Here is a 23,482-nt window from a genome sequence, read left to right on the forward strand (position 1 = left end):
CATTTCTCTAACATATAAGGGGAAAACTATCAGAAAATGAGAAGCACCTTTAGTATCTCACAAGAAATGCAGTGTGGACCAATAGAAGTTGGTAGTCAATAAGTGATACTTTCTCTTTATGACCCAAACATGCTGAAATGCTAGTTAGTGCTTGAAAAATGTATGAATGGCGCCATATTATCCAGCAGCTTTTTGGTTTACACTGATTGCCAATAACGACCTGTGGCTTCACTGAAAGAGTCGATAGGAAGAACCTTCATTCAGTATCTAACGGTGCTCCGCTCTGCTCCTCTGTGGCTTCATGAGTGTTAAGAGTCCTTACAGAAACAACTCCAAAGCAAAAGCTTCCGACTCACACACAGATATTTGCTTAGTGTAGGCCAGTAGCTTGAACTACGTGAGTTTTTTTTTTTTTAATTAAGAGTTTAAATTCTTAGGCTGTAAAGACACCATATAAGTTTTATGGGGTTTTTTTTCTGTTTTTCTTGCTCCCTACAATTGATACAGTATTACCATTAATTGGGACTCTTTTTTTTTATTATTATTATTTCTGTGGTGCTGCAGCTGGAAGCCAGAGTCTAGCATGTGCTAGCCAAGCCTCAGCCACTGAGCTACACGCCAGTTCCATTTTCACACAAGCTCAATAAAGCCCTGAGGAAAACCTGGAATGGCTGCAGGCATTCTTTGACAGTGCATTCTTTGACATTGTTTCTGCACAGTGGACCTAAGGGCTTCACGCTGTTCATTTCAAGTTGTGCCTCCCTCCCCAGTATCACACACAGGCGCTCACCTAACAGTAATGTGAGCTTCCTTCGTTGTTTAACATCATATTTCTGAAAAACATCTACCAAAGATGCTGCTTAGTGGCCCTGCCCAGATACTTTTTTTTTTTTTTTTTTTTTTTTGGTACTGGAAATTGAACCCAGGGGCATTCTACCTCTGAGCTATACCTCCAGCCCTATTGTTTATTTTGAAACAGGATCTCACTAAGCTGTCCTCAAACTTGTAATCCTCTTGTCTGGGCCACCACACCTCCTTGCACCAGGTGTCTTTTTATGGAGCTGAGAACCCATCTGTCACTAGTGATGAATGTTAATGGTTTGCCGCTAATCCCTTCAGCAAATGGCCTTTGCCCAGGGTTTCTCCACCTTGGTTTGAGGAGGGGAAGAAGAAGAAAAGAAAGAAAGAAAGAAAGAAAGAAAGAAAGAAAGAAAGAAAGAAAGAAAGAAAGAGGAGGAGGAGAAAAAGAAGAAGGCAAAGGAGGAGGAGGAGGAGGAGGAGGAGGAGGAGGAGGAGGAGGAGGAGGAGGAGGAGGAAAGGCAGCAGCAGCAGCCGTCACCTTCTCAGCTCCAGAGCCTCCCCATAGGATTGGCTGAAGCCTTAATTTCATTTGTATTGTCCAATCCCACATTCCCGTTTTTATAGGTGTTTCTCAAAGAACACCCCCCAAATCTATCTGCACTCAACTCTCCTTAAAGTGTGCTTGCAGGAGTCCTCCTGTCTAAAATACCATCTGGCTAGGTATGATGGCACAGGCCTGAAATCCCAGTACTTGGGTGGCCGAGACAGGAGAATTGCAGGTTCATGAACAGTCCTAGCAACTTAGTGAGGTTCTCCACAACTTAGTAAGACCCTGTTTCAAAATAAAAAATAAAATAGCGTTGGGGGTGTAGCTTGGAGGTGGAATGCCCCTGGGTTCAATCTCCAGTGCCACTAAATAAATACATAAGTGTCATGTGGGAACTGAGGATGTAGTTCAGCGGTAAGCAAGTGATGAGCATACAGGACAACCTGGCTTCATGCCCTAGTGATGCAAACAAGCTAAGATATTGCTATACACGCCTCCTTCCACAGAGCCCTGAAAGATGCCCTTTCTCTCCATAGGGAAATTCCCAAAGTTAACTCCTAAGTCTCCTCCTTGGTTTCCCTGCAGTATTCTTTCTTGGCCTTTCTTTACTGAAAGTCTTAATGCCATGAGTTTGCCTGGGTTTTAAAACCTGCTGCCAGAGCCGGGCGTGGTGGTGCACGCTTGTAATCCTCGCGCTTGTAATCCCCGCGCTTGGGAGGCAGAGACAGGAGGATCGCGCAGGTTCGAAGCCAGCCGCGCGCGCTGGCTTAGGAGACCCTGTTTCCAAAATAAAAATGTAAAAATAGGTCTGGGAGTGTAGCCCGGAGGTAGAAGGGCTTCCAGGAACCCCAGTACCACCAAAAATAAAATAAAATAAAACCTGCTGCCAGGACTTGCTGTCTGCCTGACTGCCATTTTGATTGCCGCAGCCACCCAATCTTGTGGTAGACAACAGCAGCAATAACATTATGAGCGCAGCAGAGGAGAAAAATAGGTCCTCCTGCAATCTGAGAGCATTTCTGTTGATTACATGGATTGCGAACTCATTACAGGCACTTCTCTATAAAAGTTAAAATAGCATAGCTGACTTGTGTGATGTTGTTTTCCCAGAACAGTTCACATTAGTCACTTTTGCCCTAAATAAGGACAAATCCTTTCAACAGATGCTCTAGTGTTTAAAATGCAGGTAGTGATTATGTCACTGTCAGTTGTGCATAATCACAGCCAGCTCTGGCGCCTCCCTCTGTCTTCTCTCGAGAGGCTTTGTGTCCCTTTCTCCTCTTTGGTGTTGCGTGTTCTCTGAATCCTCATTCATCCTCCCTTGTATTCATGCTTTCTGCTCTACATTGACGTTCTCCTAGGTTCACGTTTTTTGATGATTGTTTGGGTCCTCCAGGTCTTGTTTATTGACACTTGTTTTCATGGGCCTTTCAGTATGTAAGCGCATTTTGGTTGTGGTTATTTTTTTAAATCAAATTCATAGTCAACTAGGTAGATTTTCTCTTTAGTTGAGACATGAAGAAACAAGTAAATTAAAGCCAGACTTGGTGGTGCACAGCAGAAGCAACGCCACATGCCCTCTGACTCCCAGGTCAAGGAGAAAGGTCTTGCAGCTTCCGCTGTGGACTCTGAGGGAAGCAGGCACTGTGTAAGAGATCCAGCGGCCCCGAGAGCACCGTGCTGTGGGGGAGCCAGCCGGCCACATGGAGAGGCTGTGTGGCTGTCTCCATGAGTGGCCAAGGCGCATCCCAGCCCAGGGCCATCACATGCAAGGGGAAGACACTGGACCTTCAAGCCCAGCAGACACCAGGGGCTGAAGATCTGGGGAGTTTTAAGTCAGTAGGTTTCAGGAAGGCTTATAATGTGGCAATTGATAAATGAAACAGCAGTTAAAAACAGCACAGACTGTACAAATTAATTTCAGAGAGCCGGGCGTGGTGGTGCACGCTTGTAATCCCAGCATTCGGGAGGCTGAGACCAGAAGATCGCAGTTCGAGGACAGCCTCAGCTACTTAGTGAGGCCCTCTGCAACTCAGTGAAACCCGGTTTCAAAATAAAGAATAAAAATTAGGGAAGGGGGTGTAGCTCGGAGGTCGAATGCCCCTGGGTTCCAGTCCCAGACCTGCATTAAAAAAAAAAAAAATTCTTTTTTCAGAGAGAGCCAGAGATGGAGAACTGCTTGAGGTTTGGAACAATTAGGAAAACCTCATTTCTGATAAGAAAGTCTGGGATTAAACAAAGGCTTTGAGGAGGAAAAAATATAGACGAGGGGGCGACTCTAGGTCCCCTCGCTGGCGTGCAGGAAACCGGAGCAACAAGGTTGGGAGGAGTCTAGTGCAAATTGTGAGGGTGGTGAATGCCAAAAAAAATAACTATACGGCCCAACCAGACTACAAAATCCACCCAGCACAACTCACTTTTCTTTTACAGATAAGGAAACCATGCTAGAGGCATGAAATGACTCGACAAGATTATACAGCTGGCTGGTGGGAGACATTAGTACTCAGGGTTGAGCCATAGTTTGTTTCCTTCAGGAACCCACATTGGATAGGCAAACAGGTCACTCTTCTGTGATAAACGCTAGATAGACTTTCTCCCCTGGAATAAAAAATACCATGGCATTGGGCGTGGTGGCACCCACCTGTAATCCCAGTACTTGGGAGGCTGAGAGAGGAGGATCACAGGTTTGAAGTCAGCCTCAGCCACTTAGTGAGATGCTGTTTCAAAAATTAAAAAAATAAGACAGGGCTGGGCGTGTAGCTCAGAGGTAGTATGCCTCTAGGTGCCATTTACAATACCACACACACACACACACACACACACACACACACACACACATCTGTACAGAATTGACAGTGTTAAAAGCCAAGTTCTGTAAGTTTTTTTAGTTGTGAAGTCTTTTCTCCTCCTCCTCCTTCATGTTAAAAATAAAACAAGCAGAGTGCCGTAGTGCATGCTAGTAATCCTAGCACTTGGGAGGCTGAGAAGAGAGGATTACAGCTCTGAGGCCAGCCTCAGCAACTTAGTGAGGCTTTCAGTAATTTATCAAGACCCTGTTTCCAAATAAAAAAATAAAATAGGGCTGGGGGTATAGCTTGGAGGTAGGATGCCCCTGGGTTCAATCCCTATTACATCACCACCACCAAAAACTGATGCCCACCTTCATTAATCATCAAGGAAATGCAAATTAAACCCACAACAAAATGTCTCACATGCCCACCAGAATAGTTAAAAAGAAAAAAAGTGGCACCAAGTGTTGGAAAGGATGTTTCGCAACCAGCGTGCTTGTTCACTGCTGATGGGTGTGTCTAAGTTGATACAGTCCTTTGGGGGAGTGTTTGACCGGCATCCACCGAAAGGCAGCATACGCCGCTTTGTGACACAGCTGTTTCTCTCCTAGGGATGTACCCGACAGAAAAACATTTGTGTTTTCTCCAAAAGACAAACACAAGGACGCCCACAGTTGATGTGCAGTGAGAAGATTTTCTCCACCCCTTGTCCTCCATCTTCTCTGGACTTCTTACTGTGTAAGTTAAAATGTCTTGTTTCTAGTCTTGCTTAAAATGTTGGACCAGCAGCAGCAGCAGCAGCAGCATCTAAGCACATTAGAAATTCAGATTCTCAGATGGGGCCCGGGTCGCGGGACTCTGGGCCCCAGACCGAACTGCGCATAGCACGCCAGACCCCTGGAGAAACCAGGCCAAGTAAGACGCTGGGTTCTGGGCTGGGGTCGCGGGCTGGGCACGCCAGATGGGGCCCGGGTCGCGGGACTCTGGGCCCCAGGCAGAACTGCGAGTAGCACGCCAGATCCCTGGAGAAACCAGGCCCAGTAAGTCGCTGGGTTCTGGGCAGGGGTCGCGCGCGGCGCACAAAAGCCGGGGCCTGGGTCGCGGGACCCTGGGCCCCGGGCCGAACTGCGCGTAGCACGCCAGACCCCTGGAGAAACCAGGCCCAGTAAGACGCTGGGTTCTGGGCGGGGGTCGCGGGCGGGGCACGCCTAATGGGGCCCGGGTCGCGGGACTCTGGACCCCTGCCGAACTGCGCGTAGCACGCCAGACCCCTGGAGAAACCGGACCCAGTAAGACGCTGGGTTCTGGGCGGGGGTCGCGGGCTGGGCACGCCAGATGGGGCCCGGGTCGCGGGACTCTGGGCCCCTGCCGAACTGCGCGTAGCACGCCAGACCCCTGGAGAAACCAGACCCAGTAAGACGCTGGGTTCTGGGCGGGGGTCGCGGGCTGGGCACGCCAGATGGGGCCCGGGTCGCGGGACTCTGGGCCCCAGACCGAACTGCGCATAGCACGCCAGACCCCTGGAGAAACCAGGCCAAGTAAGACGCTGGGTTCTGGGCGGGGGTCGCGGGCTGGGCACGCCAGATGGGGCCCGGGTCGCGGGACTCTGGGCCCCAGGCAGAACTGCGAGTAGCACGCCAGATCCCTGGAGAAACCAGGCCCAGTAAGACGCTGGGTTCTGGGCAGGGGTCGCGCGCGGCGCACAAAAGCCGGGGCCAGGGTCGCGGGACCCTGGGCCCCGGGCCGAACTGCGCGTAGCACGCCAGACCCCTGGAGAAACCAGACCCAGTAAGACGCTGGGTTCTGGGCAGGGGTCGCGGGCTGGGCACGCCAGATGGGGCCCGGGTCGCGGGACTCTGGGCCCCAGGCCGAACTGCAAGTAGCACGCCAGACCCCTGGAGAAACAAGGCCCAGTAAGACGCTGGGTTCTGGGCGGGGGTCGAGTACAGGGCACGCCAGCTGGGGCCTGGATCACGGGACTCTGGGTCCCGGCGGAACTGCGAGTAGCACGCCAGACCCCTGGAGAAACCGGGCCCAGAACAGAAAAAGATAAAGAAAAATATCGGAGAGGTGGTAAGAAAGCCGTTATGGATGCCAGGACACTGGAGATGCATACAAAACTTATCTAAATGCACTGGAACTTATGGAAAAATTCGCCGTGAAAGAGGACTGCTATTTCTCTATATTGTTAAGAATCTCAGACATCACATATAAGGAGAGAGTTTAGCGGAGACCAAGGAGAAATGCGGTGTTGAAAGAGTTCTTCGCGATGGTGGTAGAGACTTGTATTCAGGAGAAGCAGAAACCGGATCTTACCAACTTTATTTTTTTGGAGAAATTACACCAAATGTCGAATGCTACCATCACGCATGCTTAGGAACACTGGACAACATTCAGAGTGGAAAAAGAGCCTGGGAAGGATTTGAAACGGTGGAGGCAGTGGCAATGCCAGTGGCCAATATTCGGGGGAGGCAGAGATCTGATACATTACAACTGGAACCTTTGAAATACTAACCACAGAGACAGTGATCGGAACCTGCTGAGGGGTTAGGCGGGCGCCGGGGCCAGTGGCCGACATCAGAGCTTGCTGTGAGGCAGGGCCACTACTGAGGCCTCCGTGGCCGGGATTGGAACCTGCAGAGGGGTTAGACCGATGCTGGGGCCAGCGAGGCCGGCATTGGAGCCTGCCATGATGCAAGGCTTGTGCTAGGGCCTCCGAGGTCGGGTCCGGAACTCGCTGAGGGGTTAGGCCGGTGCTGGGGTCAGCGAGGCCGGCATCGGAGCCTGCCGTGAGGCAAGGCCAGTGTTGGGGCCCCCGAGGATGGGACCGGAGCCTGCTGAGGGGTTAGGCCGGTGCTGGGGCCAGTGAGGCTGGCATCAGAGCCTGCCATGAGGCAAGGCCGGTACTTGGGCCTCCGAGGCCAGGATAAGAGCCTGCCGAGGGGTTAGGCCGGTGCTGGGGCCTCCGAGGCCAGGATAAGAGCCTTCTGAGGGGTTAGGCCGGTGCTGGGGCCAGCGAGGCCGGCATCGGAGCCTGCCTTGAGGCAGGGCCGGTACTGGGGCCTCCGAGGCCAGGACAAGAGCCTGCCGAGGGGTTAGGCCGGTGCTGGGGCCAGCGAGGCCGGCATCGGAGCCTGCCTTGAGGCATGACCAGTGCTGGGGCCTCCGAGGCCGGGATCGGAGCCTGCCGAGGGGTTAGGCCGCTGCTGGGGCCAGCGAGGCCGGCATCGGAGCCTGCCTTGAGGCAAGGCCGGTACTGGGGCCTCTGAGGCCGGGATCGGAGCCTGCCGAGGGGTTAGGCCGCTGCTGGGGCCAGTGAGGCCGGCATCGGAGCCTGCCGTGAGGCAAGGCCGGTACTGGGGCCTCCGAGGCCAGGATAAGAGCCTGCTGAGGGGTTAGGCCGGTGCTGGGGCCAGCGAGGCCGGCACTGGAGCCTGCCTTGAGGCAAGGCCGGTACTGGGGCCTCGAGGCCAGGATATGAGCCTGCCGAGGGGTTAGGCCGGTGCTGGGGCCAGCGAGGCCGGCATCAGAGCCTGCCGTGAGGCAAGGCCGGTACTGGGGCCTCCGAGGCCAGGATAAGAGCTTGCCGAGGGGTTAGGCCGGTGCTGGGGCCAACGAGGCCGGCAGCAGAGCCTGCCGTGAGGCATGACCAGTGCTGGGGCCTCCGAGGCCGGGATCGGAGCCTGCTGAGGGGTTAGGCCGGTGCTGGGGCCAGCGAGGCCGGCATCGGAGCCTGCCGTGAGGCAAGGCCGGTACTGGGGCCTCCGAGGCCAGGATAAGAGCCTTCTGAGGGGTTAGGCCGGTGCTGGGGCCAGCGAGGCCGGCATCGGAGCCTGCCTTGAGGCAAGGCCGGTACTGGGGCCTCCGAGGCCAGGACAAGAGCCTGTTGAGGGGTTAGGCCGGTGCTGGGGCCAGCGAGGCCGGCATCGGAGCCTGCCGTGAGGCATGACCAGTGCTGGGGCCTCCGAGGCCGGGATCGGAGCCTGCCGAGGGGTTAGGCCGCTGCTGGGGCCAGCGAGGCCGGCATCGGAGCCTGCCTTGAGGCAAGGCCGGTACTGGGGCCTCTGAGGCCGGGATCGGAGCCTGCCGAGGGGTTAGGCCGCTGCTGGGGCCAGTGAGGCCGGCATCGGAGCCTGCCGTGAGGCAAGGCCGGTACTGGGGCCTCCGAGGCCAGGATAAGAGCCTGCTGAGGGGTTAGGCCGGTGCTGGGGCCAGCGAGGCCGGCATCGGAGCCTGCCTTGAGGCAAGGCCGGTACTGGGGCCTCGAGGCCAGGATATGAGCCTGCCGAGGGGTTAGGCCGGTGCTGGGGCCAGCGAGGCCGGCATCAGAGCCTGCCGTGAGGCAAGGCCGGTACTGGGGCCTCCGAGGCCAGGATAAGAGCTTGCCGAGGGGTTAGGCCGGTGCTGGGGCCAACGAGGCCGGCAGCAGAGCCTGCCGTGAGGCATGACCAGTGCTGGGGCCTCCGAGGCCGGGATCGGAGCCTGCTGAGGGGTTAGGCCGGTGCTGGGGCCAGCGAGGCCGGCATCGGAGCCTGCCGTGAGGCAAGGCCGGTACTGGGGCCTCCGAGGCCAGGATAAGAGCCTGCCAAGGGGCTAGGCCGGTGCTGGGGCCAGCGAGGCCGGCATCGGAGCCTGCCTCGAGGCATGACCAGTGCTGGGGCCTCCGAGGCTGGGATCGGAGCCTGCCGAGGGGTTAGGCCGCTGCTGGGGCCAGCAAGGCCGGCATCGGAGCCTGCCGTGAGGCAAGGCCGGTACTGGGGCCTCCGAGGCCAGGATAAGAGCCTGCCAAGGGGCTAGGCCGGTGCTGGGGCCAGCGAGGCCGGCATCGGAGCCTGCCTCGAGGCATGACCAGTGCTGGGGCCTCCGAGGCTGGGATCGGAGCCTGCCGAGGGGTTAGGCCGCTGCTGGGGCCAGCGAGGCCGGCATCGGAGCCTGCCGTGAGGCAAGGCCAGTACTGGGGCCTCCGAGGCCAGGATAAGAGCTTGCCGAGGGGTTAGGCCGGTGCTGGGGCCAGCGAGGCCGGCATCGGAGCCTGCCGTGAGGCAAGGCCGGTACTGGGGCCTCCGAGGCCAGGATAAGAGCTTGCCGAGGGGTTAGGCCGGTGCTGGAGCCAACGAGGCCGGCAGCGGAGCCTCCCGTGAGGCATGACCAGTGCTGGGGCCTCCGAGGCCGGGATCGGAGCATGCCGAGGGGTTAGGCCGGTGCTGGGGCCAGCGAGGCCGGCATCGGAGCCTGCCGTGAGGCAAGGCCAGTACTGGGGCCTCCGAGGCCAGGATAAGAGCCTGCCAAGGGGTTAGGCCGGTGCTGGGGCCAGCGAGGCCGGCATCGGAGCCTGCCTTGAGGCATGACCAGTGCTGGGGCCTCCGAGGCCGGGATCGGAGCCTGCCGAGGGGTTAGGCCGCTGCTGGGGCCAGCGAGGCCGGCATCGGAGCCTGCCGTGAGGCAAGGCCGGTACTGGGGCCTCCGAGACCAGGACAAGAGCCTGCCGAGGGTTTAGGACGGTGCTGGGGCCAGCGAGGCCGGCATCGGAGCCTGCCGTGAGGCAAGGCCGGTACTGGTGCCTCCGAGGCCAGGATAAGAGCCTGCTGAGGGGTTAGGCCGGTGCTGGGGCCAGCGAGGCCGGCATCGGAGCCTGCCTTGAGGCAAGGCCGGTACTGGGGCCTCCGAGGCCAGGATAAGAGCTTGCCGAGAGGTTAGGCCGGTGCTGGGGCCAACGAGGCCGGCAGCGGAGCCTGCCGTGAGGCATGACCAGTCCTGGGGCCTCCGTGGCCGGGATCGGAGCATGCCGAGGGGTTAGGCCGGTGCTGGGGCCAGCGAGGCCGGCATCGGAGCCTGCCGTGAGGCAAGGCCGGTACTGGGGCCTCCGAGGCCAGGATAAGAGCCTGCCGTGAGGCAAGGCCGGTACTGGGGCCTCCGAGGCCAGGATAAGAGCCTGCCGAGGGGTTAGGCCGGTGCTGGGGCCAGTGAGGCCGGCATCGGAGCCTGCCATGAGGCAAGGCCGGTACTGGGGCCTCTGAGGCCAGGATAAGAGCCTGTCAAGGGGTTAGGCCGGTGCTGGGGCCAGTGAGGCCGGCATCGGAGCCTGCCTTGAGGCATTACCAGTGCTGGGGCCTCCGAGACCGGGATTGGAATCCTGCCAAGGGGTTAGACCGGTGCAGGGGCCAATGGCCAGCATCGGAGCCTGGCGTTAGGCAAGTTCACTCCTGCGGCCTCCAAGGTCGGGACCAAAGCCAGCTTAGGGGTTTGACCAGTTCAGGGGCCAGCGAGACCAGAACTGGGTCCTCCCATGAGGCAAGGCTGCTGCGTGAGCCAGCGAGGTCTGGATCAGTCCACTGAGTAGCCAGGCCACTACTGGGACCATCAAGAGTGGGATTGGTACTTGCAACGCAGCATGCACAGAGAAATATCGCAGAAAATATAAATCAGACGCTTCTCTTAATCAGCAATAACTAGGAGGAAAAGGGCAACAGGAAGAGGTTGAGCTATAGAAAGGGCCCTATAGTGAAGCAACTAATGTGATCAATCAGAGGGTATGTAATACTGGAGGACGGAGCCTCTTTAAAATGCAGGAGGTACATAAACAAATGTATCAAAGTAAATCACCAAAGAAGTGTGGGATGGAGGGAGGGGGAGGGAATGGGACGGGGGCTGGAGGAGGGCTAATTGGATGATGTGTGCTTGTATATCCTCTCAAGTCTTGTACTCCAATGTGATTGATATATGACTACAATGCACCAATTTAAAAAATAAATTAATTAAAAAAAAAAAAAAAAAAAAAAAAAAAAAAAAAAGAAATTCAGATTCTCAGCTGGGCGTGGTGTTGCGTGCCTGTAATCCCAGTGCTTGGGAGGCGAAGACAGGAGGATTGTGAGTTTGAGGACAGCCTCACCAACTTAGGCCCTCTGCAGTTTATGGAACTGGGGGTATAACCCAGACGTAGAATGCTCCTGGGTTAAAAAGAAAAAAAAGGAAATGAAATTCATACTCTCTCTCTCAGTACTTGGGAGGCTGGGACGGAGGATTGCAAGTTTACACAGCCTCAGCAACACAGGAAGAATCTCAGCAAACTACCAAGAACCTGTTTCCAAACAAAAAATAAAAAGGACTGGAGTTGTAGCTCAGAGATAGAATGCCCCTGGGTTTACTCTCCAATACCACAAAAAAAGGGGAAAAAATATCCATATTCTCAAGGAATAACTATTTTCATCTTAATTTTAGTAAAGATCCTCATATAACTAGTACATACATTCAAGTTAGAAAAACTATATCAAAGTCAATGGGAGTTAGTTAGGTATTCTCTTCTGTACACTTTAAAATATTCTGACACAGACATAGCCCGAACCTCTTCTCCCACTCACTGGCCATCCAGGGAAGGACGCTGAATACGCCATGGATCTAGGAGTCTGCAACTTACTTTCCATGACAGTGAGAGGTTGTAGGGTTGTTGTTGTTTTGTTCTTTAAACCAATCAAAGCAGTGACTTCACAACTTGGCTTTGGCCTGGACTCAAGAGAAGGTGCTAAGCCAGGCGTGGTGGTGGACACGTGAAATCTCAGTGCCTGGGAGGCTGAGACAGGAGGACCGCCGGTTTGCAGCCAGCCTTAGCTACGTAGCAAGACTCTCTGCAACCTACTGAGACCCTGTGGAATCCGGTAGAAACTCGGGGACCTTGTGGTAACTAGTGCTCCCTGTCCTGTGATGGCACTGCAGACAGTTAATAGGATGCTGGCTGTCAGGTCCTGGGGATTTATCAGAGGATGCGTTAGTTTCAGATTTGTGACTGGGGAATGCCCCTTGAGCTGGTCCTTGTGGCTATTGGGGTCTTCAGAGGATACATTCTTACATCGTGTTGGGAAGTTACTGCTCTTATCACAAATCTATGCACGGAAGAAAATCAAATTTGCACTTATGTACATATAATAAAGGTTTTGTTGTACTAATTATCATGAAGCTTTTAGGGTCACTAATTGTATAGGCAGGCGCAGTGCTAGTTGCTTTGAATGTGTTATTTATTTGATGTCCACAGTATGCTCCCTGGGCAACCAGCACAGTCATCCCCATTTTGTATGTAAGGAAATTAAGGTTTAAGGCAGTTCTACATCTGGGCATGGTGGCGCACGCCTGTAATCCCAGTATGTTGAGAGACTGAGACAAGACTGCAGGTTCGAGCCCATCCCCAGAAATTTATTGAGGATGCCCAGCCAGTTAGCAAAACCTGTTTCAAAATAAAAAAAATAAAATAGGGATGGGGGTGTGTCTCATAGGTAGAACGTTCACCCCTGGGTTCTATCCCTGGAAAAAAAAAGATAAAAGTTCTGCAGTGTGCTCAGAGTCTCACAATCAACAAGCTAGTAGCAGCAGTGTCCAATTTTTTATTTTTATTTTATTTTTATTTTTTTGTGGTACTGGGATTCCTGGAAGCCCTTCTACCTCCGGGCTACACTCCCAGACCTATTTTTACATTTTTTAAATTTGGAAACAGGGTCTCCTAAGCCAGCGTGTACAGCTGGCTTCGAACCTGCGCGATCCTCCTGTCTCTGCCTCCCAAGCACGGGGATTACAAGCGTGCACCGCCACGCCCGGCCAGCAGTGTCCAATTTTAAACTCTTTTTCTTTTTGTGGTACTGAGGATGGAACCCAGGGGCATTCGACCTCTGAGCTATACCCCCTGCCCTATTTATTATTCTTTATTTTGAAACAGGGTCTCACTGAGTTGTAAAGGGCCTCACTAAGTAGATGAGGCTGTCCGCAAACCACGATCCTCGGGTCTCAGCCTCCTGAATGCTGGGATTACAAGTGTGCGCTACCACGACCACGCCTGGCTAAGTGTCCAATTTTAAATGTAGAGGTTGGCTGGGCTTGGAAGGCTGAGACAGGAGGATCAGCTACTTAGTGAGGGTCTCAGCAACTTAGTGACACCCTGTTTCCAAATAAAACATAAAATAGGTCTGGGAGTATAGCCCGGAGGTAGAAAGCCTCTGGGTTACACACACACACACACACACACACACACACACACACACACACACAAATAAATAAATAAATAAATAAATAAATAATAAATGTAGAGGCTGAAATGCATTCTTTCATTTCTTTAGACGACTTGAGACTATGGTGATTTTTTTTTTTTTCCCGGTACTGGGGATGGAACCCAGGGACATCCTACCTCCAAGCTATACCCCCCGGCCCCCCCCCCCCCCCGCCGCCCTATTTTTATTCTTTATTTTGAACCTGGTCTCACTGAGTTGCGGAGGGCCTCACTAAGCAGCTGAGGCTGTCCACATCTGCCTTCCTGTCTCAGCCTCCCGAATGCTGGGATGACAAGTGTGCGCCGCCGCGACCGGCTTAGCCTGTGGTGATTTGGGCCAACAGGTCTGTATCTGGCCACAAGTGCGGAGCCCTGCACTGGGCATTTGGGACCGAGGAGCCCCGCCGAGTGGATGTGGATGTGTGCTTCCAGGTGTGCGTGCGTGGATGGATGGGCTCAACGGAGGAAGGGTGGACTAGGGACGGCCTGGGCAGGTAAACGATGAGCGACGGGTGATTGGATGGATGGATGGCGGCCTTGAGTCTGCGCTACCCCGTCCCACACCGGCCAGCGGGCAGCTACTCCACACAGTACGGTAGGCCGCTCCTCCGAGCCTCGCGCCTCCCCTCGTCCCCTCCCTCCTCCTCCTCCTCCTCCTCCTCCTCCTCCTCCTCCTCCTCCTCCTCCTCCTCCTCCTCCTCCTCCTCCTCCTCCTCCTCCTCCTCCTCCTTCTCCTCCTCCTCCTCCTGCACCGCGGCCGCCCGGACCCCAGTCCCCTGCGGGCGGCCGAGGCGCCGCGATGCACCATGAGGCTGCGCTGCAAGGCGGCGGCGCTGCTGCTGCTGGCGCTGGCCGCGCTGCTGCTGGCGCTGCTGTCCCTGCGCGCCCGCCGCGCCGAGCCCCCCGCGCGCCCCGCCGCCGCCCCGCAGCGACGCCCCCCGCGCCCGCCCGGACCCGAGCCCCACGCCCTGCCCGGGACCCTCCCGCGCGCCCCGAGGCGCCGGCCCCCGCGCCCCCAAGCCCGAGCCGGCCGCCCCGAGAAGCTGGCCAGGTGAGTGGTGCGGCCCGCACGCCCCCGCGCCGGCCCCGCCAGGCTGGTTGAGGTGGGGGCCCGCGCCCTCCCCGCTACCTGCCCGCCGCCCGCCCGCAGCACCGCGCCCTGTGCAGTGCCTCTGGGAAGAGGGGCGAGAGGGCAGTGGACTGCACTGGGAAGAGGGGCGAGAGGGCGGTGGACTGCGCGGCTTAACTGTCCCGGCAAGGGTCTTTTTTTCATTCTTGCAAACACGAGCTCTTTGTTTAATTTTTCAAAAGCCATCACGAAGCAGGAATGCTTTATCTCAGTCTCTTGTTTCACTGGAGAGTTTATCCTGCAAACTTAGGTCTGATTGAGTTGGAAAAGTTAGATGTTTACCAATGACTGGCTGCCTCGCCTTCGCCCTGGTGCTTGGAACGGACAGGCATTGGACCCACGCGTATTCCCAGGTTTTCTTCTTGGAAGGAGTGGTGCTTGGCACGGGAGAGGCAGGCTGGGCGCCCGCGCCCAGTCTCTATCCTGCTGAAGTGCAGGCAAGAGGCCCGGCAAGGAAAACCTCTTACTGTAGACATCCTCTCGACCTTCCCCCTCCTGCGCGAGCCGGAGCGCACGCTCCTGGCCCTAGAGCGCCTGGCGGGCAGGTCGTGTTGGCTTCATTCCTTGTGGAGAGTTTAGCCATCGCCCTGTCCGGTTGGTACCTCCGCATTCGCTGGGTTCCTTCATTACTTGAAACAGTTGAAGAATTCCTTTTGACCATAATGACTAAGTCTGTTTGGCACTTTTACTGTAACGAAGAGAAGAGACACGAAACCTTAGAAAGTAGCTGTGTCAGCTTTTGTTTCTCTGCCTCCTAATACTGAACAGATGCAGCCCAAGTTTTTTTGGGGGAAACCCATAATGATCTATTGAATAGCTTTTAAGTACAAGTTCTTTACAATAGGGATACTTTAACCAGGCACATCGTGCATGCCTGTAATCATAGGTCTTGGGAGGCTGAGACAGGAGGGTCACTGGTTCAAGGCCAGTCTCAACAGTTTAGTGAGGCCCTCAGCAACTTAGTGAGACACTGTTTCGAAACAAAAAATAGAAAAGGTAGAGAGTGTAGCTCTGACATAGGCCTCTGGGTTCAATCTCCCTCTAGTACCAAAAACCAACATAGTGCTATTTCTATTAGGAACTTAGTAGGATTTTCTCTCCTGTATAGGAGGTTTCTTATAATAGATTATATTAGGATTTAGCCAGATTACTATGGTTTGTGTGCGCGCGCGTGTGTGTGTGTGTGTGTGTGTGTGTGTGTGTGTGTCTGTGTGTATGTTACTAGGGAGTGAACCCAGGGACTTTCTACTTCCAAACTACATCCCTAGCCTTTTTGATTTTTATTTTTTTGTTTTGGAACAGGGGCTTGCTAGATTGCCGAGAGTCTCGCTATGTTGCTGAAGCTGGCCTCCAACCTGAGATCCTCCTGTCCTGCCTCAAGGTACTGGGATTACAGGTGTGCACCACCACACCTGGCTTGCTGTGATTTCTAATCTGAAAGGATAGCATAGCATATAAGACAATAATAAGAACTGACCCCAGCCAGGCTTGGTGGCGCACGCTTGTAATCCCCCGACTTGGGAGGCTGAGACAGGAGGATCGCATAGGTTTGAAGCCAGCCTTAGCTGGCTTAAGAGACCCTGTTTCAAAATAAAATATAAAATGGGTCTGGGAGTACAGCCCGGAGGTAGAAGGCCCCTGGGTTCCATCCCCAATACCACCCAAAAAAAACAAAAAAAGAACTGACCCCACTTAACATAGCTAACATCAGAATGTAAGAACAGTTATATATAAACATGGAACCCATACCATAATCCTTTGATAGTGTTTCAAACATTATTATTGTGGTTGTGGTGGTGCTGGTTGATTTTGTTTGGCATTGCTGGGGATGGAGCCCGGGGCCTCATACTAGCAAGTGCTCCACCACTGAGCTGTACCCCAACCCCTCTCAAACCTTCTGCTAGTGAACCCCCTTGTTCAGAATGCAGATGCTCGGGCCCTGCCCCACCCTACAGAACAGGGACCAGGAGTGAATCAGTAGTCTGTTTTGGTTTTGATACAAAGACACCAGAGCTGGGAACCTGCTCTGTGCCCTAAGCACCAGCGTCACCCCCACTTTACAGAGGAGGGGAGCGTTGGCTAGGATTAGCACTTTGTTGGAGGCTCCTGGAGGATGGTTAGTAGGTTGGATAAAGATGCAGGCAGTCGGCGACATCGGCATCGGGTGAGCCCTGGCCTGCTCTGCTGGAGTCGACCGCAGTCTTGCCTGGAATTCCGGATTTTATTGAAGAAACACCAGAGGGTTTTGGTCCTCTCTCATTCTTCAAGGTGCTGGGGACGCTGAGGCAACCTCTCCTTGTCTGTATCTGGACAAATTGGTGCCGAGTGGGAGGAGGTCATGAGCAGAATCCAAATGGCTGCTTTAGAGAAGGCTTGTTTCCACCACTGGCAGTACCTGAAAGTCATTTTTCTTTCCAACATATCTCTTAGATGATCATAGAAATCGGGCCCAATACCAGAGGAATAAAGAACAAAATTTACAAACTGGGGAAAAGGTAAAAAAACAAAAAGCCCCAGGAAGCTTCAGGCTCCCCGGCATAAGCAGTCAGTGTTCTGGGGGACACGCTCATTGTTTCTTTTGCTACCTTGACAGAAATGGCAGCAGGGCATCCTGAAGGGAGGAGAGAGCTCTCTGCACGGACTCCTCTCTTGCTTTCCTAATTTTGCCTGGGTTAAATTTTTGTGGTTTAGGAGGAATTTCATTTAGGGAGGGAAGAGAAAGCCTCATGGTTTCAGAAATGAGGGCTTTAATCTCTGCGTGGCTGGAATCCAGAAGACATGGAGTCCACGTGAGCTCGTTTCTCTGGCCCGGGGAGGGTCAGGCTCGTGAGCTCGTTTCTCTGGCCTGGGGAGGGTCAGGCTCGTGGCTGTCGCGGCTGTCGTGAGCAGGAAGCTGGGGTGGGGAGGACGCAGCCACCACCTGCTGACCACCCGCCTTGGCTGGGCTGCCCCGCCCCGCCCCGCGGGAAGTGCAGTGCTGCCACGTTGAAGCAGGAAACTCAGCGCTCTCCTCCACATCTTGTTTTCATTTCCAAGTTTCCAAGGACTTGCCGAGCTAGCAGACCGACCCTGCAATTTTATAACTATTTATTTGTGTGCATTCTACCCCACTGCGGTGGCTCCTTCTCTATAAAAATACAAAGCCTGGAGGTAAGGGCTGAGCTTCGAGGTCAAGGGTGGTGTTTGAAAACGGACACCATGCTGGAAGCAGCAATCCTGGCCACAGGAGAAATGGGATCTTCCTTCTGTTCTGGTTTATTGGTGATTTCTACCTGGCCGGCTTCCAAAAAGAATTTGAGATGACGTACAGTAAAAGACATATACAATAAGGCCATTGAAATAGTTATTTAAAAAAAAAACACACACAAGAGGGTCAAATAAGTTTGTCAAAAACGGAGGCCACAATTATTAGGAGATTAAGTTCTTAATTTAGCTCTAAGCTTACTGGCAACCATGTCAGAAAGGGGACCACGATGGCTGCTTCATTGTCGGTGCGTGAATAAGAGGAAAAGTTTATCAAGAGATAATTTGTTTTTGATGAACTGAATTGTGTGTGTGTGTGTGTGTGTGGTATAATGGGCATTCTACCTCTGAGCTATATCCCTAGCCCAATTTTATTTTCCATTTTGAAACAAGGTCTTACTAAGTCTTTTTTTTGGGGGGGGGCGTCCTTGCTGAGTGCCTGAGGCTGGCCTTGAACCTGCAATTCTCCTGTCTCCACCCTGTGAGTACTGGGACTATAGGTGTGCACCACACCCGGCTGATGGAACTGAATTCTTTTTTTTTTTTTTTGGTGGTACTGGGGGTGGAACACTGGGGCTTTTCTACCTCTGGGCTATACTCCCAGACCTATTTTTTTATATTTTTATTTAGAAACAGGGTCTCACCAAGTTGCTGAGGCTGGCTTTGAACCTGTGCGATCCTCCTGTCTCAGCCTCCCACGCTCTGGGATTACAAGCGTGCGCCACCACGCCTGGCTCGGAAATGAATTCCAAAAAGACAGTTTTACTTGGGAATAGATTTTAGACTTTACAGTCTATCTTTCTACCTGGCTTCTAAAAACTTCTTCTTTTAACCTATGTAGGAAAAGGAAATGTAACATGACCAGGAGTCAGCCCAGTATAACAAAGAATACGGCACAGAGACCAACACATAACCCGTGGACTGGTCCCAACCACTCCACCTTATATTCTGCCCTTGTTAAATGAGCAGATCCACCCAGAAGCGTCCTCTGCTCCCCCAGCTCTGACATCTGGTGATCCACGATGAGATCATCACGTTTTGCAGCAAAATTTCAGCCGTGATTGTCCCATAGCTCTTTGTGCCATCTCTTGCAAAATCACGGATGCTCATTTACTGGCTGGCTGATTGCTCAACCTCGGTCCACTGCTGAACTTCCTTGTGGCTGGGTGTTGTCGTTTCCACTGGGTTCCTGGGGGGCTGAGGCTCCCTCGGGGCCCTGTGGTGCCCCCAGCGCTTCCCACAGCGGCCCAGCAAGTGTTCGCTGCACGTGTGCTCTGCCAGACACTGCTGTAGGTGGAGAGTGGAGAGCCTGCCCTCCCAGGCTTTGAGGGGAGGCCGGATGACGCAGACACACGTTGCACTTGGCAGCAGCCCGGCCGCCCCAGTGGGGAGAAGCCATTTCCCAAGGCCCCCTTTGATCTCTGAGCTAAGTCATCTCAGAGGGAAGGTCTGGGCCTGAATAAAGGTCTCGGTAAACACACCAGAACAGCTACGCTAGTAGCTGAGTCTCAGGCCGCTTATAATCAGCAGGCAGGCAAGGTCTCTGGATCTTGAGACCTTTTGGCGATGCATGGCTGTGAGTCTTGATTCTGTTCTCAACTCATTATTGTCAATGGGTTGGGGGCCCCTCTGTCACCCCCAGACCCTTCCACTTAGCAAGCCCTGCTGGTTCCATCTCAGAACGTACCCAGTCTCATGGCGGCTACCACTCATGGTTGCTACTGAGCTGCCAGCCGCCATCGCTGGTGGCTGCAATGGACCACTGAGGTAGCCTACTCTCTGGTCTGTGTGGTCCCGCTCTAATGCCCTGTGGTCCATTGTCCATACAGTTGTGGAATAATCTTACACAGTGGACCAGCGCAGTAGCGCGGTCACTGTGCTGGGTAAAGCCCACCAATGACTGACTTCCATCAGGCTGAGGATAAAACGTGTTTCTCAGCGTGGCCTGATCTCAGCCCCATCCGGTCCTCTGACCACCTCCATCGCCCCCCACTCGGCCTCCCCACTCTGGTGGCCGTCCGTGCATGCCCGCTCCCTCTGCTCTAGATGGGGCTCAGCACTCCCCTCCCTCTGCTTCCTTTCGTCATTCGGTGCTTTGATTGTATAGCACTCGTCCTTATATGGAGGTTATGCCTTATTTTCCCTCCCCTTTCTGTATACTCTGTGTCTCCTTAATCACTGGCACCTACAACGGAGTGATCTCATAGTAGGCACTCAATAATTCTTGTTGACTGAATTGATACAGCACCTGTATTACTAAGTTATCTCTTATTTAATGTTCAAGCCAGGTCTGGTGGTGCGTACTTGGAATGCCAGTCCTTGGGAGGCTGAGACAGCGATTGCAAGTTCAAGGCCAGCCTTGACAACACAGTGAGACCCTGTTTCAAAATAAAAAATAAAATAAAATTGGGAGTGTATTGTAGCTCAGAGGTAGAATGCCCCCAAGTTTCCAATACCAAACGCATAAATAAATAGGCAGAGGGATATGGCTCAGAGGGATCAATCCCCAGCACCCCCACCCCAGAAACGTCAGGCTCAGAGACGGTAGGAAATAGCATAAGGAGCAGCTGTTGCTAGTGGCTGAGGCTAGAAGATATGGGACGGGGACTTAGTCCTGTGGGGAGAGCCCGGCCGCGTGGGGGGAACGTGAGTACCAGGCGGTGGGAGAATGGGTGGGTCAGGGCAGCAGCACAGAGCCAGGTACACCTGGAGTGCCAGTCCTTGGCAGGCAGCTTCCGGCAGGTCCAGGCTTGCGTCCTCTTCCTCTCCTAACCCCTCAGGGGAAAATCTCACACATTAGAAGTTGTAGGGCTGCCTCTGTTGGCCGGTTCTCTATGGCCGCAGCTGGGTGGGACCTCCGCCTGCAGCCAGCAGCTGAGGGAAGGTTATTCTGCACCTCTGAGCCTCCCAGAAGGAGAAGCAAGGAGTGGTCTTCCCAAAAGAAAACTGAGGTGCTCTTTTCTGAAAATGGGTGCTGGTAAGAAACACCAAGACCAGAAGCAGCCAGCCAATGGAATCGATGTGCTTGGTTTACAGGTTGGGGGTGGTTAAAGCATGTGCCCAAGACAAGGTGGCCAAGTGGGAGACCTAGAATGTGCAGCCAGGCCTGTGTGCTTGGAAGAGCAAAATCGCTAAGCACCATCTATCCCTGGGAGCAAGCCTCGGAGTTGGAACCGTCTGATCACTTTCTAGAACCCCTTTAGAAATATCTCTTTGATAAGATCTCTTTTTGTGAGATTCAACGTTGTTCGTATTTTTAAGGAGAATAAGCAAGGTATAACAAAATCATCCCTGCTGGGCATGGTGGCGCATACCTGTATTCCCCATACTTGGGAGGCTGACACAGGAGGATCACAGGTTTGAGGCCCACCTCAGCAACTTAGAGAGACCTTGTTTGAAAATAAAAAATAAAAAGGGCTAGGATGTATCTCAGAGGTAGAATGCCCCTACGTTCAATCCCCAATAACAACAAAGTCATCCCATTTCAGGTCTTAAAAATATTTGCGTATATTTATATAAATATGCTCATGTATACTGGGTATAATTCTGGAAAGCAGTATATCAAAAGGTTGACAGTAGGTATGGGGTTGGAATTATGAGTGTCCCCTCTTTTGCTTATCTTTATTTTCAACTTTTTCTATGATAAATACATGTGTTACTTGTATGGTTTAAAAATCACCAAAAGTATATAGTTTTACAGGAGTTACAAATCCCTCATTGGCCAGAGGATGGAAATCAGCCAGAGATGCTGTTTTTTTTTTTTTTTTTTTTTTGGTACTGGGGATGGAACCCAGGGGCATTTGACCTCCAAGCTACACCCCCTGCCCTATTTTTTATTCTTTATTTTGAAACCGGGTCTCACTGAGTTGCAGAGGGCCTCACTAAGTAGCTGAGGCTGTCTGCGAACCACAGTCCTCCAGGTCTCAGCCTCCCAAATGCTGGGATTACAAGCGTGCGCCACCACGCCCGGCTTCTTCTCCTCCCTTTAAGTTGGTAGTTCCTTCCTACTCTGCCTTAGGAAATGAGATAGAAATGCCTGTTTGCAGAATATGAAACTCTCATCTAATTCTTCTCTTTCATATGTCAACAGTCACTTATTTCAAACCAGCAGCCCTGGTTCATATGTTAAGATTGCAATAACATCTTCATCTGCAAGGAAGAAGATGGAGAAACAGAATCTCCTATGTGTCAGGAATAATCATAAGAGGGGAAAGTGAAATGCGTATTACTCCGGGCACTGTAGCAGAACTTCAGAGGGGAGATAAAGGAACAGAAACGTGAGCGAGCTCACTGATAGTGGGGAGCTGGTGGAAGTGTGCTGTGGCGCCCAGGGAGGCTGCGACCCCAGGGGCCTGGCTAGCGACTTCATCCTCTCAGAGATGCGTCTGCCTCACTTGTGTGTGGCCTCAAATGCAGCATCACTGACAGCACGTTTCCACCACCTGGAGCAGCCTCAGCACACGGTCTTGCTTAGAAAGGTGCGATAAGTTAAAGGTCTCAAGGAGAAGTTTCTCCAGTCTTAGGGTAACCCCTAAAGGTAATGACTGGTGTCCTTTTAAGAAGAGGAGAAGGCCGGGCGTGGTGGCGCACGCTTGTAATCCCCGCGCTTGGGAGGTGAGACAGGAGGATGGCACAGGTTCAAAGCCAGCCACGGCTACTAAGTGAGGCTCTCAGCAACTTAGTGAGACCCTGTTTCCAAATAAAATATAAAATAGGTCTGGGAGTATAACCCGGAGGTAGAAAGTCCCTGGGCTCCACCCCAGTACCACAATAAATAAATAAATAAATAAATAAATAAATAAGAAGAGGAGAGAACAAAGAGACACACCGAAAAGAAAGCCACACGAAGGAGGCAGAGATCAGAGTAAGGCAGCTGCAAGCCAAGGAACCCCAAGAATTGGTGGAGACTTGAAGCTAGAAAGAGGGCCAATCTTTCTCTAAACCCTTTAGAAAAAGCATTGTCCTTCATTGATGTTAGGCTCCAGAGCTGTAAGACAATACATTTTTGTCATGGAAGAAGAAGGAACCAGACACGGCATCACTCACCTTTAATCCCAGTACTTGGGAGGCTGGGACAAGAGGATTGCAGGTTGGAGGCCAGCTTTAGCGGCCTAGTAAAGCTCTCAGCAATGTAGCAAGGCCTCGTTTCAAAAAGAAGAAGAAGAGGAGGAGGAAGAGGAGAAGGAGATGGTGGTCAAGGTTTAGTGCATTCTGTCCCAGAGTTCAATCCCCAGTTCCAAAAAGAAATAGGGCTGGGGGTATAGCTCAGAGGTAGAATACCCCTAAGTTTAATCCTCAATACTCACCCCCCCCCCAAAAAAAAAGGGAAGAAAAAGAAGAAAGAGATGAGGAATGCGGTGGCACTAATCATAAACCATGTGTGTGAGTGGTGTCTAAAAGCAAAGTCAGGCCGCAAGCACCCAGAGACAGTTACCACCTTAGACGTCAGGCACCTGCTGCACACATTAGACTTTGTTAGGAACATGGCCACATTCCAGACATCACGAACCAAATTAAGTGTGTACTAGTAATAATTAACTGCATTCATCAAATACTGTTATTAGGCCCCCAGATGACAGGTTTTTGGCATGCTGTTGACATTTATGTTATACTGTGACTTCAAGGCAAATGCCAGCTTTTCTGTCTGTCTTGCAAGATTAATGATACTTGATTCAACTCCAAACCACGAATCATTAAAAGTGATTTAACTGTTAGCAAAGTCCTTTGTGTCAAGTCTGGGTTCCAAGGGAGAGGGCCAAATCGCAGCTTCCATGGGGAGATGTTAGGTGAATTTATCCGAGCCTTCTACAAACCGTGGTGTGCGGGGAACTTTGGTAGGGCGTCTCAGTGCCAATGCTTGAGGTGATATAATTGCCCGTCCTCAGACCTCCTGTTTGGGGCTATATTGGGGTACTTCCATTCCATACCTGCCACTCTGGCCTCTT

At 52.8% G+C, this 23,482-nt stretch overlaps 1 protein-coding gene across 1 annotated transcript in view; it reads left to right on the plus strand.

The window, feature by feature from the left end:
• Nucleotides 1-13,971: 13,971 nt before the first annotated feature.
• The window catches only part of GXYLT2 (glucoside xylosyltransferase 2), a gene marked incomplete at both ends in the record, with an annotated part of 42,013 nt that continues 32,502 nt past the window's right edge, over nucleotides 13,972-23,482 (plus strand). Inside the window, one exon of the mRNA XM_080718105.1 lies at nucleotides 13,972-14,216. Coding sequence (XP_080574231.1) covers nucleotides 13,972-14,216 — 245 coding nt within the window. The remainder of the gene's footprint in view (nucleotides 14,217-23,482) is intronic.

This window comes from Muscardinus avellanarius (genome assembly GCF_963383645.1).
Source record: "Muscardinus avellanarius genome assembly, chromosome: 22".
NCBI classification, from domain to species: Eukaryota; Metazoa; Chordata; class Mammalia; order Rodentia; family Gliridae; genus Muscardinus; species Muscardinus avellanarius.